The sequence below is a fragment of the Camellia sinensis genome, chromosome 8 (assembly GCF_055761805.1).
Source record: "Camellia sinensis isolate YWXY chromosome 8, ASM5576180v1, whole genome shotgun sequence".
Taxonomy (NCBI): Eukaryota; Viridiplantae; Streptophyta; class Magnoliopsida; order Ericales; family Theaceae; genus Camellia; species Camellia sinensis.
Window position 1 is genome coordinate 128497789 of NC_138968.1, and position 20262 is coordinate 128518050.

The 20262-nt window shown below is 33.0% G+C and overlaps 1 protein-coding gene across 1 annotated transcript; it reads left to right on the top strand.

Moving 5' to 3' along the window:
* The first annotated feature begins 9217 nt into the window (after positions 1 to 9217).
* On the top strand, positions 9218 to 19483 carry FHY1 (Haloacid dehalogenase-like hydrolase (HAD) superfamily protein). The gene is made up of 8 exons (XM_028200494.2): positions 9218 to 9526; positions 11351 to 11426; positions 13907 to 13958; positions 14761 to 14875; positions 14960 to 15030; positions 15478 to 15565; positions 17505 to 17675; positions 19075 to 19483. The coding sequence occupies exons 1-7, from the start codon at positions 9309 to 9311 to the stop codon at positions 17668 to 17670; spliced, it is 786 nt and encodes a 261-aa protein (XP_028056295.2). The 5' UTR covers positions 9218 to 9308; the 3' UTR covers positions 17671 to 17675; positions 19075 to 19483.
* The last annotated feature ends 779 nt before the right edge of the window (positions 19484 to 20262 follow it).

Here is a 20262-nt window from a genome sequence, read left to right on the forward strand (position 1 = left end):
TCAAAGACACATCTAAGCCACTGAAAATCTACTAAACATGAGGGAATGAAGCATGCAAAGGGGAAGGTGACCCCAAACAGAAAAGTGCCCTTAATCAAACTTCAAGAGGGGCTCAAAATAAGAATTTTTTTAGTTCATGGAAAATCTCGAAAATACTTGCAAGTAAGGCTAAGATATCATGCAAAATAAGCCCTAAAAGAGAGATGAAGCATACAAGGATGTAGGAGACCTCAAACAGAAAAGTATCCTTAATCAAACTTCAAGAGGAGCTCAAAATAAGACACTTTACAGTTTATAACAAAACCCAGAAATGCTTGAAAATAGGGCTAAGCTATGGAGCAAGATAATGCAAGAAAAGGAAAAATGGAGACTTACCCTTGTAGCACAGCAATGCAGCAACTTCTGGACCAAGTTGGTGAACCTTCAACCCCTGAAAATCAGTTCCAAAGTGCTGGAATGGATGGTGGAGGTGGTAGGCTATGAGGTGTAGTGTAAATGACCAAGAACAAGGGTGTTTTGAGCTTGGATGAGAGAGATATGGGGAGTTGTATGTATATGCCTCAGCTGGTTTTTTCTCACCCTTGCAAATGGAAGAGGAGGCCTCCCTTTATAGAGAAGAGAGGCCAAAGCTTCTCTAAGAAGCTTCAAACCAAGCTCAAAGATCCTCCATACACGTGTATGGAGGATCACTTCTGAGGCTTCCAACTGGCATAGCTGGCTTACACTCAAAGAGACCAAAAAGCAGGAAGCAAGTCGACCAGTTAAGGTGGTCGGCCAGCCACTCCCCCTGGTCGGTTGACCAGGGGTCAAAAGGTTCAAGGAGAAATGCTGGCCGGCCACCCCAGAAATGTGGTCTCCCAGATGAGTGCAACACAGCTGTATGGTGGAAAACCGGAAAATGTGACCCAAGAGAGAGAAAAACCAGCTTTTTAGCAAGGTTCAAAAGGGTCAAAAAGAATTACTGGTCGGCCTACCCATATTGGTGGCCTCCTAGATGAGCACAACACAATGGTGGTATGAAAAACCAGAAATTGTGGCTCAAAAGTGAGAAAAACCAGCTTTCTGTCAGAAAAATCGGCTGGAGGAGAGAGAAAAAGAGAAAGCTAGTTTCCAAGGGAAAAAGGTGACCTCCCACCATACTACCACCTCCCTAGCAATGAAAATAGGGTCCCTACCAAAAATGGACCAAGACGGATGCAAAACGAAGGTTCGAGGGCCAAAACGCGCAGTTCGGGGCCCCGAAAACAGGCTGTTAGGCACTGGAAGTGGCGCATAACCACGAAGGTGGTCTCCCGGGCCATAGTGTCCCTCTAAAGGGAGGAAGCAAGGTGTGTGCCAAAAAATCGGAGCAAACAGAGGTAATTAAGTGGTCCCGAACCGAGGCACACGGCCGACGGCTCCGAAAACCGAAAACCGAAAACTGGGCTCCAAACGGGAAAAATGGCCTACAACCACGAAACGTAGCCTACGGCCACTGAGAGATGGTCTACGAGACCTCTCCCTCCCTTCGGGAAGAGAAAACAGAGAAAATAGGACCTGGTTCGCAAACCGAAGCAAAGCACAAAAGTGCCCCGAAGTCCGGAGGCAAGGCTCGCAGCTGAGACTCCGCAACCTCAGAACGAGCACAATATGCAACATCACCGAGCGCTCAGTTGGTGACATCTGAGTCTTAAGGTCGGTCAAGAATGGGGTGTCTACAAATCCCTGCATTGAATGATGAGCCTTCGAATTGAATGATAATGGGAGCAGACTTAGTGCCAGATGTTTCAGAATCTGACTTGGCCATGGTTTGATGTTGATATAGATTCAATGAAAGGATGATGATGAGTCTTTCAAGGCTCTGATAGCAACTTGCATATCAGAATTTGAGAAAATTATTTTTATTTATCTTAATTCAGTACATTGTACAATTACTTATTTATAGAGATGGATCATCAGTAAGTAGTAAGTCCTATAATTAAGCTATTCCTATAATCAAAGCTACAATCAAACAATTTCCTAATCTACAAATAGGAAACAATCACAAGAGATAATTCCTAAAATCTCTGCATATATTTTGTCAAGTTTGATTTTGAATTATCTTTGAATATTGATCCTTTCTTTAAGTAAAAAGTTGGGGATGATTTGATGGATTTTTCTGTTTTCACACTTTCCATAACTTAAATTTTGTTAAACAAAAAATGTGAACTTGGGACTACTTTAAGTGACTCGAGTTTCTAATAGAATAATTTTCTAAATGAGTTGCTCTGTGGAGCTTATTGTTTATGTGCATACATAGCAGATGTATTATTAAACTTTTCTTCTCTATTTTTTTTCATTAGTAAATGTACGCACATGTCATTCTATTGAATTAATTTGATATGGACTTTGCTGACATTTAGAATCTAGAGGAATTGGAACTGATTCCATTTTTGAGAATCCTTTTTATTTTTAATCCTCCAAAATTTAACATCATAATATGGTTATTTGATGACCAATACATTTACATTGCGCCATTTAGCAGTAGTTAGAGTCCTTCGGCTTTAAATGGAGTTAAACTTGCTCTGTTTTTTCTTTGTTGGCTGCTAGTACCTAACCACCATTGTACACACACTAGAGAAAATGACATTTAGTCCACAGAGCAACCTTCACTTTGATCAATTAGATTGGGGTTGAACTCCATTAAATACACACTTGTTGGTTATTGATTTGATTGGTTATTGCTTTGATGCTTTGTGGACTACTTAACTTATAAAACAAGGCACCTGATTTGTGCAAATTGGTCACCAGATTATGGATTGAGAACACACACTAGGAAAAATGATATTAAATCAGAACATAGTTAACAGAAGTTGCGTTTGGACTTTTAGGTGTTTGGACAACTGGACCATTGATTTTATCAATTTCATTCTCTTTCTTGTTGTGGTTGAAATGAACAAAAGTAGGTTAGACCTCTCGAGCCTTAGCTTGATAGTTGCAAATATCCATTAATTTTTTTTTTTGTTTTTAAATAACAAAAAAATGAGTAACTTTATTCCTATGCTTCTAACAGTCTTTGAACTTATTTTGCGTTATTTTTATTCAGGTCAGAAATTGTTTGGAGAGATGCAAAATATGGTTAAAGAAGACAGAACATTTACAAAGTTTAAGTGTTTCTTAAGTTTTTTCATTTTTTTAATTAGATTTTTATTGTATAATTATAGTTAAAAAAAAACCTTTTATTTCTTAACCTTCGTTGCATATATTTTTCCAACGTTCAACTTTCATTTATGAAACATATGAGATTGTTAGCTATTCATATGTGGTTTTGTGGTTCAAAGGAAGTTTTTGTAAAATAATGTTGATTATATTTTAGATATATTAGTTATATTCAGATTTTAATAATGATTTATATGTTGTGATTGATAGTCACAGTTTGTAATCAAACCCTTTTTTTATCACACGCACTAATCATGATGAGAAATGTATATAACTGTGATCTTATCTCATTATTAATTATGAATTATTTAAGTTCAATATTAGATTTTATTGGTTATTAATCACACTTAAAATCCGTGATCTAAATATTTATTATCACAGTCAAAACACGTAATGGAGTTTATATTTTAATGATGATAAAAAAATGTGATAAAAAATGGCACTTAACAATCACACTCTCAAACATTACACTTTGACAAAATAACATACACCATACTTAAAATTCGTGATCTATTTATGATTTTGTAGTAACCACAATTGCCGCTCGTCGCCGCCCTCTCTCTCTCTCTCTCTCTTCTTTTCACCCTCTATCACCGTCGATCTTTATCGATTTTCATACATCTAAGTATCGTCGATCTTCTCACGCTATCATCGTTACCTTCTCCTCTGCCACCGCGACTGTCCATCGTTAGTGCGGAGCTCATGAAGCCTTTCTCTGTAAATATCGATTTGGATTCGAAGGTGACGTGTTTATTGCTAGTGTATGTGTCTATGTGGAGTTATAGTAATTAGGGTGTTCAATGGATATTATGCTTTGTCCAAACCAACCGAACCAGACCAATCCGATTCCATCTGTCGCATTTTGGACAAATGCAAGATGACGAGTAGATGATTATAGATTGATTTTTTTCAATCTGCCTAGTTTTGGACGGATGACGGCTTTGAGGTTCCTTTAGCCGCAACCGTACCGCCAAACTGCGAGCACCCTAGTAATTTGTAAGATTTTGTGTTTTAAATTTGTTTAAATATTCTGTTTGTATTTTGAATTGAAAAAGAGTTTAGATATTCTGTTGTGCTTTCAATTTGGAAAATTATTTTATCAAATGGCAAGTGTTGATATATGATATTTTTGTGTGAAAAATATACGACTTAATTTTGTCATTTTTAAAAAAAAATTCAAATTAAATAGTTTTTAAATAAAAAAGCAATAATGAAATAGTTTTGATAATGCATGATTTTCCTATATGTATTTTTTATTGGTATTTGACAATTTGCTTGATAATCTCTTGACTATGTTTAGTTGGATTGCTATCCAAAAAAAATATTGACAGGTTATTGTATTATATGTAAAATTTGTATAAGTTTAAACTGCTAAATCGATTCGCATCCATCTGCTAATCCGCTCAATCTGCATCTGTCAATCTGATGAACGGATAACAAATTGAAAGTTTTCCAATCACAACCGAAACGGGATAAAATAAATATATATATATATATATATATGTATATAATCTAGAAAAATGCGGGCGACCCCCAGTAATGGGCGACCCCCAGCCCACGTGGCTGTGGGTGATTGGCAGGAAAGAAAAAAAAAAAAAAAAATTGACGAATGATGCTGCGTCACGTCACTGGGGGTCGACCCCCAGTGGGGGTGTGTAGCATTGTTGTATAACCTATTTGAAAAGATTAGTTGAACAAAAAAAAAAGAAGAGATTTGAAAAGATTCTCTCCCCTCCTCTCTTTTCTTTTTTTTCCTTCGTTGTTGTAGATATGATCTATCTCTTTTTTTTCTTTTTTTAATTGTTTTTGTTTTTGATGATTTTTATTTATTTATTTATTTATTTGTTTTGGAGAAAGTTGTTGATGACGATGAAATATACACAGACGTATATGCATTGTTTGGGAAGGAGATTTTTTTTTTCTTTTACTAAAAGCTAAATTGGTTACAAAATTTTTTAAAAAAAAAATTTAACAAAATATCGCATTAAACCTTATATTCATTTCACTTTTTCTCTCACAAATATTACATCTAATCACAAAAATATCCAATTATCTTTCCAAACATACACAAAAAAATTTGATGTGATATTTGGAGAAATTTTTTTTTGTGTTTGGGAAGATAATTGAGTTTTTTTGTAGTTAGATGTGATGTTTGTGAGAGAAAAAATGAAATGATTATAAGATTTGATGTGATATTTTATTTGAGTTTTTTTTTTTTTTTAATTTTGTAAAATATTTATCTTGTAGTGAAAAAAATAAAAAGAAACACTCAAAAATCAAGTTGCCAAACAGAGAACTGCTGCAGACCCCCAGTGAGGTGGCGAGTCCTCACTGGCTGAAACTCAAAAAAAAAAAATAAAATAAAATAATTTTTTTTTATCCAATCACGGAGCGCCACCTCACTGGGGGTCGACCCCAGTGAGGGTCCGAAGCATTTTCTTGCCAAACACTGCCATAATCTACTTGGGGATATGAAAAAAAGATCCGCTCTCTCCTTCATCGTCACCTTTATTTATTTATTTTATTTTATTTTTTTTTTGCTTTTAGTAGTTGTTGAGATATCTCTTTTTTTTTTTTTAATTGTTGTTGTTTTTGATGATTTTTATTTATTTATTTTGGAGAAAGTTGTTGATGACGATGAAATATACGGGACTTTTTCTAAATTAAACCAAATTAGTAATTTATTTCTCAAACTAGATCTAGTTTGGATGAAATTTTTAAATTAGGCTAAAGCGCTATTACAAAGCACGCGTTTCCAGGCTCCTCTCGCGAAAAATTTGTGAAATAGTAAAAACGTGGTTATAAACCACGCATTTAATTAAGAAGACGTGGTTATAAACCACGCTTTTAAATTAATCATAAAACGTGATTTCAAATCACGTTTTAAATATATTTTTTTTTTCTTCAAAAAACGTGGTTTCTAACCACGCTTTCACTATGTTGTGAGAAAAACGTGTTTAGAAACCACGCTTTCAATGCTGCACCAAACACACACACTCACAAACACTCTCTCTCACTCTCACTCTGACACAAACACACACATGACTCTCACACACACTAACACTCAATATATATATAAATTTTAATATATATTTATAATTTAATATATATAAATTTTATTTCATAAAATTGAAATCAATATTAAATATATATAATAATAATTTATAATAACAAACAATAATCAACTATATAAAATGATTACTTTTTTTATTTTAATTCTTAATTTTTTATTTTATTTTACTATTTAGGGATAAAATTTATTTTTTTTTATTTTAGGGTTTAGGATTTATAAAAATAAAATAAATTTTAAGAATTAAACTATAAATTCTAAATCATAAATTCTAAACCCTAAAATAAAAATAAATAAGTTTTAAGAATTAAACCCTAAACCCTAAAATAAAAAAATAAATAAATTTTGTCTCTAAACACTAAGGTAGCGTTTGGTAACATTTACATTTTTTGTTTGTATTTATAAAAATTTTATAAACTGGTTTCTGTTTATTTTTAGAAAAACATAAATTACAAACTTGTTTGGTTTGAACAAAATGTTTAAAAAAAATTTAAAACATAAACTAAAAAATATGTTTATTCAAGCCTAAAATATTTATATTTATATTTATTATTTATGACAATGGGATCACACATAGTATAAGTGAAAAAAAATTAATTAAAAAAAATATTTGAAAAAAATTTAATTCAAAAAAACGTGGTTTGTAAAAATTATTGAAAAAAAACGTGGTTTATATTTATTATTTATGACAATGAGATCACACATATTATAATTGAAAAAAATTTAATTAAAAAAACAATTGCAAAAAAATTTAATTGAAAAAAAAAATTATTTTTCAAAAAAAATTATTTGAAAAATAAAAATTGAAAACTGAAAATGTAAACTCATTTTTTGAGTTTACGTTTTTTCCTCAAATTTATAAACTGAGACAACCATTTATAAACCAACAATTTTTCCCAAAAAAAAAATTCAATAATTTTTACAGATAGAAAAAAATTTGAACAGATAGTCAATGAAAAGTCAATGGATAAAAAAGTAAACAGAAAAAATTAAAAGGTAAAATTCAAAACAAAATATCCTCCAAAAGCAAATTTCTCATTAAAATATTTTTAAAAAGGTTAATCTCTCACAAAGAAAAACTATCCACCAGACCTAATTACCTTGAGCTTTTTCAATAATTATCTCTAAAATTAATAATTAAAGGTTTAACTAAAAAAATTGACAATAATTTACGTATAAATTTTGAGATAAAGATGTGAATTTTTAATAGATATTAATGAAAATTTGATAAAAAAATTATGATAATTCATATCAAATTAAATTTTTACTCAAATTTAAAATCATATTAAATGAAAAAATGGGTGAAATTTTTTTTACTAAGAATTTTTTTTTTATCTAGTGATATTTTTTAATCAATCACAAATTTTTATACCTTTTATTATCTCTCAAACATCCATTATATTTAATAAATATAATGAATCTCATTATTGAATTTTTTATTTTTATTTATTTTTAGTTGTGATTCTTATTATTGATCTTACCTGTTGAAACAACAGCTTATTTTGAGAAGTAGATTAAAAATTAAATTTTTTTATTTATTTTAATTTTATTTGAAAAAATATATATAAAAAAAAAGTAAAAAGACAAATTGTGACTCAAAAAAATTAAAAAAATAACCTTATTTTCAAGATTAATGATTGAGGCCTCAAATTTTTTGGCTCAAATTTAGCTCGAAATTTTTTTTTTTTTGCTGGGTTGATGCTTTGCTTGTTATTATTATTATTATTATTATTTATTTTTTTCTGCAATGTATTAACCCAGAAAAAAAAAAAAATGCATTCGAGGCAATTTCGAGCCTCATTTTCGAGGCCTCAATCACAGCCTTATTTTCAAAAGGAAATTGTTTTGTAGCTCGAAACTTATTTGCCCCGAATGGCTCGATTTCGGAAACGACGTCGTTTGATGTTTTTTTGCCCTTTCCTTTCCTTTCCTTTCCTTTCTTGCTTTCTTTCTTTCCCTTCCACTCCAAACCCAAACAAACAGAGAGAAATGGAGAAGGAGGAGGAGGAGGAGGAGGAGGAAGAAGAGAGGACGCCGGAGATGACTTCGCCGACCGAATGGAAAGTTGCGATTTGGTTCGTCTTGTATCCTTTCATCCTTCATCTCTCTGTGAAACATCCATTTGTGTGAACGCGTAGAGACATGGTGCTCCAAAGGGTGATAAAAATAATAATAAGTAGATTATGTTTCTATTTTGATGGCTTTTGTGGGTTTTGGACATGGGTTTTGCTCAATTTGCGACTGTTTTAGTGTTGTTTTGGTGCTGAAATTGGGAATTTTTTTTGCTGAAATTGGGGCTATTTTCTTCCTCTTCTTCCTTTTGTTTTTTCGCTGAAATTGGGGCTGTTTTGTGCTAAAATTGGGGCAGTTTTTTTTTTTTTTTTTTTTTTTTGCTGAAATTGGTTTTGATTTTGATTTTGATTTTGGGTTTTGATTTTGATTTTAATTTTGGGTTTTGATTTTGATTTTTTTTTTCTCAGATTAATTTTTGGGGCTGTTTGATTTTTTTGGACTCTTCTCCTTCATACAACCCCAATTTTTCCTTCTTCCTCTAATTTTTCAGATTGCCCAAGGGAATGGAAGAAAAGGAAGCAAAGAGGAGGGAAAAAGTAGAAAAAAACAAATGTCAAAACGGAGTCGTTTCCAACAATCGAGCCATTCGGGGCAACGAGTTTGTCGAGCTACCTAGCAGCTCCGTTTTCAAAAGGGCATTAGACCCCTTTAAAACACCCACCCCACAACCCCCTCACACACATGGAGGTTGGGGATTGAGTGAGAAGAAAAAAAAAAAAGAAAAGTTGACCAATCAAAACTGAAGGGGTCAAGGGAGTGACCCCCAAAGGGGTCTCAACCTTTATTCTTTTCAAAATAGGCCAACTTCTCCAATAATTTAGGGATAATATTTAAAAATTTATTCACTAATATTTATTATTATTAGTATATTAAGGGATAATATTTAAAAATTTATTTACTAATATTTATTATTATTAGTATATTATTTTGTAGAAAGACATATCTGTGAGCATTACAAATACAGGTGAGGAAGAAACAGAAGGATGAGATGATGATGGTTCAGTGCAGACCAGCAGCGGCCATATTTAGTTTATCTCTCAAACCTTCATCATCATCTTCTTCTTCATCTTCATCTTCATCTTCTGCAAAAATGGCACTCAATAATTTCAACAAAAACAGGACTAGAAAGCTACCAGTGTTGCTGTTCGATGTAATGGACACCATCGTTCGCGACCCTTTTTACCATGACGTTCCTGCCTTCTTCAGGTAACTCCACTCATCCCATCGATTTCATTCTTTATTTCATTCCAATTCTTTTACCCTATATCCCCTTATTATTCGTTACTTTTTGTTGGTTTCTTCCTCAATTTTGCATTCTGATGTCTATTTAGTTGTATTTTCATTTTCTGTTTTCAATTTTTATGTTTTGAAAGGTAAAAAAAACTTGCTTGGTGAATTATTTTTGAAAACTGTTTTCAGACTTTTTTTTTTTTTGGGGGGGGGGGGGGGGGGACAACCCACATTTTGGGAAATATTTTTAAATTGTTTATGAATTTCTGAAAATTGTTTTCACACAAATGTTCCCTTATAGATTTTATTTATTTGATCAGCAACAAAGAAAAAACATTATTGAGAACCAAAACTACAGACTTACTTACACACCACCCTTAAATCTTTAGAAATATACAAACAAAGGGATCCTCTTGAAAGGGGATGAAATTTGAAACCCAGAAAGCATCCAAGTGTTCAAACTTATTTTTGAAAATTCTCGCATTTCTCTCCAACCAAATCACCTAAAAAACAACACAAATCACACAATCCCAAAACACTCGGGCCTTCTTGACCAAAACCCTTTTAATCAATCAAGAGTATATTAAAAACATGTGGATAGAGCTACCAATGAACCTCTCCAGCTGAAATAGTTTGTACCATAAAGTTAAAGCTATTTGACAATGTTAAAAATAAATGGTCAATTCTGTCCTTGTTCCCTTTGCACATAATACACCACCAAGGAGGTAAACCATGATTAATTCTAATTCTATGAAACATAACATTAGTATTGAATTTATTGCGAGACATAGACCATACAAATACTTTTAGTTTAAGAAGTTCTATAGCACTCCACATCACATCCGTGGCTCATAAAGCGAAACATGTGGATTATCAATAATCTTAACAAAAAATGCCTTACTAGAAAATAATCTTAAAGAATGAGTAGACCACAACCTTCTATCTAAACATCTAGATCTCGAGGAATTGTCATTAAAAATAAACAACAAATTAAGGTACCTGAAGAAATTAAAATTTCAAGAAATCGGAGCCATATGAGACCTAGAGCCATAGAAGCAATAGAGACAATATGAGAGCAAGATAATCAATACAAACGAGGAAACAAAAGATCAAATGAAATGAAACCCTTCCATATGTTCTTCCAAATCAAATTCTCTTCCCATTACCCACATTTAAACAAGTAAATCGTGAAAAGACAGGAAGAATTTGAGAAATGGATTTACACGGAGACAGAGAGTTTCTCCTGCCTTTCAAATGCTATCAGTAAAATATCCAAAGCGTCCTTACAGTTAAGATATAATAACGTGGTTATCAATTTACGTGACCTGATAGTACGTTGTGGCAAAAAGAGAGTAGGAGAGTAGGTATAGAGATACTCTTGCTGGTTGATCATTAATAGTGTTTTTTCTTTTTTAGATTTTCTCTTTAGCCTTCTTAATTAATGGGAGGTGAATTTTAAATGTTCTCTACCAGTGGAATAGGTACTCTTCTGAAGAAAAAAAAATTGATTTTGTTGTATAAGAAATTGGACTTGTAAACAATCTATTGTGCAAAATTGACAAAGATCTTACTTTGGCATATATTTTAAATTTAATACTAGTAGATGTTGGTCTACACAAAAGATCTTATCTCAAGAAAACTATCTGGCCAATCAATTTTTAAGATGGTATCACTATTTCCCCTTTTCTTCTGGTTTGTAATGCTCATATTTCACTTGCTATTACGCTCTTAAATTTATCTTGGTTATTAGTTATTTTCTTATATCATTTATGTATTATCCAATTGAGATGTCCTGCACAGAATGTCTTTGAAGGAACTAATAGAATGCAAGGATCCAACTGCGTGGATTGAGTTTGAAAAGGGGTTGATAAATGAGGTACACAAAGAAATGGTGTGAAAATTATATTTGCTTCATATTTACTTGATAGAAAATTATTGTGAACAAAAATATGTTTCAGTTTAAATCATCTTCTTTGAACATAGACATCATTTAAGGAACAGTTGGACCTAAAGTTACGTTGCCAATTAGGTTTTGGCTTACCATTGAAAACTTCCATTTTCTTTAAGAAGCTTCATTTTAGTTGCTTCACATCAATCTCACACAAGGTTTCGAAAAGCGGGTGCGGTCGCCATAGCAGTTGTAGTGGAGTGAATTGAAAAGCCTAACCTACACTTCTCCTTAAAATCTAGGTATTAAGCAGAGAGAAACTGGAGTCTTATAACTAGTACAGATGAGGCAACTCCAAGCGATATGGGACACATCACCAAACGGCACACCAGTCATAGGTCCAACCAAACTCTGATACGAAATTGAAAAGCTCAATCCACACTTCTTCTTCTTAAAACTGGATTTTAAAGAGAGGGAAACTGGAGCCTTATAATTAGCACAGATAGGGCAATTCCAGGCGACATGGGACACATTCCAATAGTGTGGTTGTAGTTGCGGGGTGTAAAGGGCATAGCGTAACGGTTGTGATAATCGAAACTGTGAATTTTTTTTTTTTTTAATGTTACGTACAATTTGAAAAAAAACTTACCAATATGCATAATTTTTCTTCAGAATCACATTTATTAGGGTTTTAAATTGATTTTGATCAATTTTTTAGTTTTTAAGTATGATCTAATATATTTCATATTTTTAAATCACTACAAAATGAGTTTTTTACATTTTATTTCAATAGTTAAGGACTTTAAAAATAATTGATTTTAAATGTCTACAAATTATCTTTGACCAATACCTGAACTAATTAAATAAAAAATATTCACAATTATTAAATGAAATGATTATAAAAATAAAAATTGTACTATGAAAAAATTATTTTGTAGGCATTTTTTTAGACAACGCTTTACAACTAACTAAATAAAATTATTTACAATTAAGTATTAAATGACATGATTGTAAAAATAAAAATAGTGCCATAAACAAAAATTATTTTTGAGCTACTGATTTGATTTATTCTTTTAAAGACATTTTTTTAGACAACCTATTACAGTAACAAAATAAAATTTTTTACAATTAAATATTAAATAAAATGATTATAAAAATAAATACAACCACTGTTTATATATTTTTTATTTTAAATGCTAATGTAATGAAATAAAAATTAAAAAATAAATTATAGAGAAAAAAATTCATATAAGATTTTTTCTTTGGATTTGAATCACTTGAGTATTTGTTCTTTTTTCGTAAGCTTTTTTTTGTTTATTTTTGGAATGGAAGTTATTTAGAATATTGTAAAAGTATGTAACGGTGTGTAACGGACCGTTACGGCCATTATGGTACCGCTACAGCCGTTACGTTGCACCAAAATGGCCGTTACACATGTGAATTTCTGTCACACCGCTATAGTGACCTCTCTCTCTCTCGCTCTCACACACACACACACACACACACACAATAGTTTTAGTTTCAACATGTTTTGAAACTTAGTAGATACATGCATATGGGGGTAAAACGTGGTTATCATCTACACCTCTCACGTATCATGCACACATGGACGATTACACGTGCTTTACATGTTGGCCAAGGGACATAAATGTGTCAGCCTTTTTTGAACACGTGTTTGTGCAATGTTCTTGGGAGATTTGATAGCATTTTAGGTGATGTACCTAAGTCTTAAGTTCAAACCCCTGATCAGTTACCACAATAGTTATACCATGTGGAGCTTACACATGTGGGAGTTGCATCGGCTATCTCCATGCACGTAAGTTAAGAGGTAGGACTTAGGTATGATGAAGTCTTTAGCAAGGCACCATAGGCTCCGGGGTTTTGCGGCTTGGTGACAGATCTGTTGATTGGCATGACACCCTCATGAGTGGCACCACCTTAAGCCACATCCTTATTGAGAGACACCATTGGTCTTATGTACAAAGACTTGGGAATCAAGGCAAATCCTAGTTGATTGATATGCCTGACACATTAATTGGCTTATTCTAATAGGATTTCAGGATATCCAGAAAGTTTGTTATGGGTTATGGTTACGGGTCACGTGACTCTCCCTCCCATAAATAAGAGGTGGTGGATCAAGGAAGAGTAGGCATGAAGACAAGTTAGGCACAAGACGCTTCAATAGGAAGCCTAATAATTTTAGGAGATTTTGTTTTCATTTTTATGTATTTCTTTTTCTTTTTTTTTTTAATAAAAATTTTCTTATTGGTTATGGAAGACAAATATATATATATATATATAAGGATCGTGCAAGGAAAGTACTCACCGTTTGATGAATGAATATTGATTGGTTGCATTATAGTGCTTAGTTGGGAGGGTTGAATTTTTTGAATTATGTTTGCTGCTCCTTTTTAATTATGTTTTATATGTATTTATTTAAATGGAACTTAAATTTTGTTTTCTTACAGACGGAGCTTGCTAGAAAATTTTTTAAAGATGGAAGGCCTTTTGATTTGGAAGGTATGTGAGATTATTTCACAGGATTCGATCTTGAAATGACAATTGTATAAGTTATTTGAACTTCCACCATGATGCTTCCCTTTTCTTTTCTCCTTTTGTATTCAGTCTATGGTCTAATGTTAAATTTGTTTGGATTATTATTATTGTTGTTGTTGTAGTAACAAATATAATAACTTTATAACCAGGCTTGGTGATTATTCTGCTGTCCTAGTTTATGTATTTAAACTATTTTTTTCTCATTTGTTTACCCTCAGAACTCACTTACAAGAATAATGATGCATACATTTGGGGTTCTCCACTTGGCATTTTCAACAGACAAATAGAAGTTCAGTGATTTAGTGGGGTGTGTATACAACTGTCCAGCACTTTGCTATATTTTCCCTAGATTTTGAACTGGGCATGCTATATCCTCCTTGTATATGATCTTTTGTATAAAAATGGAGTTCATAAATGAGTGTCTTATATACCCGTTAAAAGGGTTCTTTGACGGGGCAGGATAAGGCTGGATATAGCAGGAATTTGATTATTTTGTTCACACTATATTTGTGTGTTTGTAGGGAAATGTTTAAATTATATAAGGCCATTACCCAATATCGGTCCTGCCAATTCTGGCTGCACCTCTGGCTCAAAACACACGACGAGACTGCCTTGGTCCAAGTGGCAACTCTTAAATTTGTTTACAATGATTGATGATTCTTTCATTATTTTTGTGATTTGTATTTCTGCTCCTAAAGAATGCTGTAAAACTATCTGTGCATTGGTTCTTTCTTCGCAACTGTTATTAATGTCATCTAAACTGCAGGGCTTAAAAATTGTATGAGAAGAGGATACGCCTACATAGAAGGTGTTGACGGATTACTTCATGCTTTGAAACAAAACAACTATGAAATGCATGCTTTCACAAATTATCCAATCTGGTACGAGTAATTACCAATTCTAAAGCAAAATGAATCAATTGATTGCTCATTACTATTTATTATCTGGAAATTTTTACTTTGTAGGTATGAAATGATTGAGGACAAGTTGAAACTCTCAAGCTATTTATCTTGGTCCTTCTGTTCATGTATTACTGGTATTGTCATGGTTTGACCTCGTTTAGATTTTGTGTGTGTATTACCGTCAATTCAGTATTAGGAGTCCTTACTATCCTCTAAAAAGTAGGAGTCCTTGCAAATTCAGTAGCTAAGAGAACTCATCTTGGTGAAAGTAATATAAATAACATTTTCTCATGGCAATCTAGTTCAATACATTTTTAAATGTGTAGGCACAGTGACTAGAAGTCTCCACTTTGGTGATCAATGCAAGTTGTCCATTTTTATTTTCCTTTTGCTTTTGGGTGTTCCATACATCAATTTCTTTTCTTTTCTTTTTTTTTTTAATGGAAAAATGTTCTAGTGCAAACACTTGCATTTTAAGACCCCGAGAACTAGACTCTTACTAATAAGATATTGGTGTCGTGGTTTTCTGTATTAAGCATGATTACAATAACTGTAGTTGGTAACTTCTCCCCTAAATGCAGGGAAAAGGAAGCCCGAGCCTGATTTTTACTTGGAAGTTCTGAGGCATCTTGATGTTGAGCCAGCAAGCTGTATCTTCATTGATGACAGGTTATTCTTTTGTTTTCCATATGTTTCTCAGTTGTAAAAGAAACTATATAGATTTTTGCTAGTGAAAAAAGAAAAAAAGGAAAGAAAGGGAGTCATTTAACTTGTACTGAAGCAGTTGACTCATATTCAATGATTCTATCCTCTGGACAGCAGTCTGTAAATACAGCTTTCCTAATCTGTATGCCAATTTTGCCTGGTTTAAGGCATTGGCATTTTGATCTGTGATCATGTAGGGAGGATAGCATTGTTGGAATAGACTAGACGTGGGGTATTTTCATTTTTCCCAACTTTCTTTCCTAACATGAAATTTTGGGTTCAAACAGAATATGCTTGTGAAGATATTGACCAGGGCGTGTCTTGGCTTGACAAATGGTCGCAAATTAGTCAATGCTAACATATTGTTTCAACATACACAATTTGCTCCTCTTAAGTTTTTTCCAAACCTTGTCTGAATCTGAAGTAATAGAGTTCAAGACAAAGCACCAAACTAGGTCCCAAACAAGAAAGAATACGATGAGTAGACATTGCTTTAACCCTTTGTCTCTCTTGGCACTAGCACAAATCTGCATTTTTGCCACACTAATGTAACTCATCCTTTGGCTAACATTTGCTAAAAAATGTAGCACACAAAAACTTCAGGCCCATTAAAAAATTGTATACACAGACACATGTATACATAAACATATTCAGAAAAGAAAATGGTAGAAGCAAAGATACGGGGGAGATGGGATGCTATACAATCTTCTAAGCCTCTTGAGTACCAAGAAGACATAAGTTAGAAGATTTTTTGTTTGCTTTTTCTGGCCTACCGGGGGTGGGGTGGATGGTGTACGTAATGGGAGATCAATAAAGGTAGTGCAGTACACTGAGAGCAAGGGGTGGAAACAGATAATAAATATCAAGTTCTCTTCAGTTTAGACATTATTTTTCTGTAAGCTCTATTATATTTGACAAAAATAAGCTATACATGGCCTTTGTACTAAAACAACTAGAGACTAGAGGTTTGGTGCTTAAATTTCTGTTGTAACCCTCTAAACTTGGAAGCCAAAATTTGTGTATTGAAATGACAACTTTATTATTAGGGTTCTCCTAGAGACCCCAAATAAAGTACAAACTAAATTACCAACTACGCATGATGAGATGTGGACCCCACAACCATGTAGTTATGGGACCCACACCTTGTTGTAAGTAGTTGGTAATTTAATGTGTAAATTAGGGATCTCTAGCATTTTTGTTATTATTATTATTATTATTATTTTTTGGGACTGCTAGTGAACGAAACTGGAACCCGACCCTCTTTTTTAGATAGTATACCAGCTCATTTATCATTGTGCTTGATTTGACAAAAATAAGAGCACCTTGAAATGCTACAAAAAGTTCCTTGGAAATTATGACAATGTGGGTGTTTGGGAAGTTGCTATTTTAGTAAGTTATTTTAGTTTTTAGCTATTTTAGAAGGCTAAAATTTTTGTGTTTGGGAAGATAGTTGGATTTTTTTGTAGTTAAATGTAATGTTTGTGAGAGAAAAAGTGAAATGATTATGGATTTGATATGACATTTTGTCTTATTGGCTATTTTAGCCTATTTTATCTTTTAGTGCCATTTTAGCCAAAAAAGCCAAAAAAAACACCCCCAATAAGTACTGCTTCTGGTAAACTACTATATTAAGTGATGTAGGACAGCACTAGTAAGATGGATTTTGACGGAGGCTCTGCTAAATTTGTACAAATGCCTGAAATCTAATTGTAACTTAAAAAGCAGATAGTGTGAACTATTTCCTAATGGTTGGTTGTTGTTTCTTTTCATTGTTTAGAATAAATAAGTATATGCGGATAATTTGGATGCACATAACAATAAAAATACAACTGGGGGAAGGGACAGACAGAGGACATTGCTTAATGATTACCTACTCATTTGTACGGTTGGTTACCCATATCAGGTTGAGAAACGTCGAGGCAGCAATGGATGCTGGCATCATTGGTCTACATTTCAAGGATGTGAATTTACTGTGTCAGGATCTCTCTCTCCAAGGCATTGATATTTCAGCAAACAAACACAATAGAAATCAAGATCCGGCCGAGCATGAACAAGAACACTTGTCTTGAGTTCTGTAAGCTCTTACCGTGATCCTCGTGTATTTTTCTTACATATTTTCATATATATATATATATATATATTTCCTGGATGATAGCAGAAATTAGTTTAAGATGGTATGGAAATCATTTTATTTCTGAAATTCCAAATCATTAGTTCTGGAGTACTTGCTCGTTTTTACTTGTGAACAAGTTGGTCCTTGAGGATTTTCATCCATCTCCTGTAACAGTAATATATGTTAAAAAGGGCTTTGTGTATTTTTTTGGGTGAATAGGATATAAATTATCAACTTGCCTTTCTCTCTAACAGCTTAAGCTTTTAGATGAGTAACTAACAATTCAATATGGTATCAGAGCAGGTAATAGATCCTATGTTGAACATCACCGCCTACCTGATAATTAAAATACTTGCACCTGTTTAGTCCGCTTATGAAGGAGAGCTTGACCACACGTGAGGGGGTATGTTGAGGATATAGACAATTAAGTTGCTTCTCTCTTTAACAACTTAAGTTTCTTGAACTGTAAGATATGAATTTCAGAATTTGGTCAAACTAAAAAAGGAAAAGAAAATAGAAATATTTTTGTCATCCTGATGCCGTTAACAAAAGAAATACTTTCATTATTTCATAATTAGATTGCTAAAATTTTATTCAAGGAAATGATTCTGTTCATGAATGATTCATTGCAAGACACCAGCTGAAGCATGGCAACTATTTGAATAGCTGCACACATACCACTTTGTGCATTTATCTTTTTCTTTATGATTTGTTAAATGGTGGATTTTTTATCTTTAATTTTACATTTTTCTTTTATAATGCCTTAGAAAATGACTTTATTGGTATAAAATATGATCAAGCTTGGTACTTGTCCTGAATATGTGCACTATGAAAATATGTTGGAGAACTTAATGAATATACTTCTGAACTTTTAGCATGTATACTCCCAAACGGCTGGACAAACCGGAAGAGTGCTTCAGCCACATAATATGCATGTTTAGAAATTATGGTCAAGCATGGTACTAGTTTTTAAAGTTTTGTAATGTCATACTCGTATCTCATATATGTATTCTGTATTCATGTCCCTGCTTCATGGTTGTATGTTAAAAATTTGAGAGGTGATGTTTGCATAAGCTGAGCTCATACTGACTGATTCTACCTATTGATTTTGTTTTGCCATGGATGGTCTCCTTAGCTCCATTGCTAATTTGCTTTGTCAGTCTTTTTTTTTCTCTTCTCGCTGTCTCACTTGTATCTGGCAGCAGAGAGCAGTTGTCTCGTGCTGTATGGATTTATTATGCTGAATGGATTTATTATGAAGTCATGACAAGTTATTGTTGATATATTCATTCCGGATGATTTTATTTTATCCGCTGATGCTATTTTTGGTTTAAGCCAATGATTAATGTCTGTCATGTAGGTGGTTTATCCTGATTCATTACCAGAAACATAAATCGACAGACTATGGGAAGACACTAATTACTTTCCATTCTAAGATGGGTAAAGAGCACTCCAGTCACCAAGAACAGTTTCTTCGGGGTTGTGGAAGGAAAACTTGTGTTGTTTCTTAAATTCCTAATACAAACTGAGGGATATTCGAATCCTACCGTTGTTTGCTTTTATTTATATATTTATTTTTAACTAGAGACATGAAAGGCTTTTCTTTCTTCAAGTAGGGAGACAGCATGGTTAGCAATCCAAAATGACAGTGTGTTTGGGAGGTTGGTGTTGCTAAGTTCTCTGTAGAATTTACTTGTCAAAAATAAAAACAAAGTGCAAAAAAGCTTTAGAAATTGCAGGTTAAATCTATGTAATTCTTTGCTCTGTAATTATTGTTTTATGCATTAGTTCTTGTCATCTTATTCATAGGTCATGTCAGGGAATGGAAGAAAAGGAAAATAAATTATTTTTTGTTCCCTTCAAAATTAGGTTAGAAATGAGTGGTTTCATTCTGAACCTAAGCTTTGATACTATGTGACACAATCTTAGGTATAACTCAACTCCAAAAGCAAGTTTGTGAGTTGAGAATGCTTGTGCTTTTACACTGCACAATTCCCTTATCTCTAGGTGATGTAGGACTTTTGCTTCATGTGACATGGTCTTGAAGGCAGCTTCTAAGGTTAAGTTCTATGCAAGACAATGTCACATAATATTATCAGAGTCGGACATACCGCAGAGATGGATGGGGTGCATGTCCCAAGCCCTGCACGCTAGGCATAAAGGAGGGTGTGAATCCAGTATCACATAGTCCAGGTGAAGAGAGATTATACAGTGTACATGCATGAGGAAACATTTCACAAACTAATTTTTGAATTGGATTCTATCCAAGACTGCCACAACAACATGATACTTTGAGATTAACCATATAAAGATAATTATCGATAAAGTCAAATCAACCACTTGAAAGTGGCAAAATGCAATAGAATTAGAGCCATTATCATCACAATCAGTAGAAAGCATCAAAGCAGGTGATAAACCAGGTCACCATATCAACATGCAGGTACAGATTGATTGTTCAATTTCCACTATAATTTATAAAACAAAATGAACTTGATTAATTTTCTTCACAAAACCACAAACCGTTCATAATGCACAGATGGAATGAATA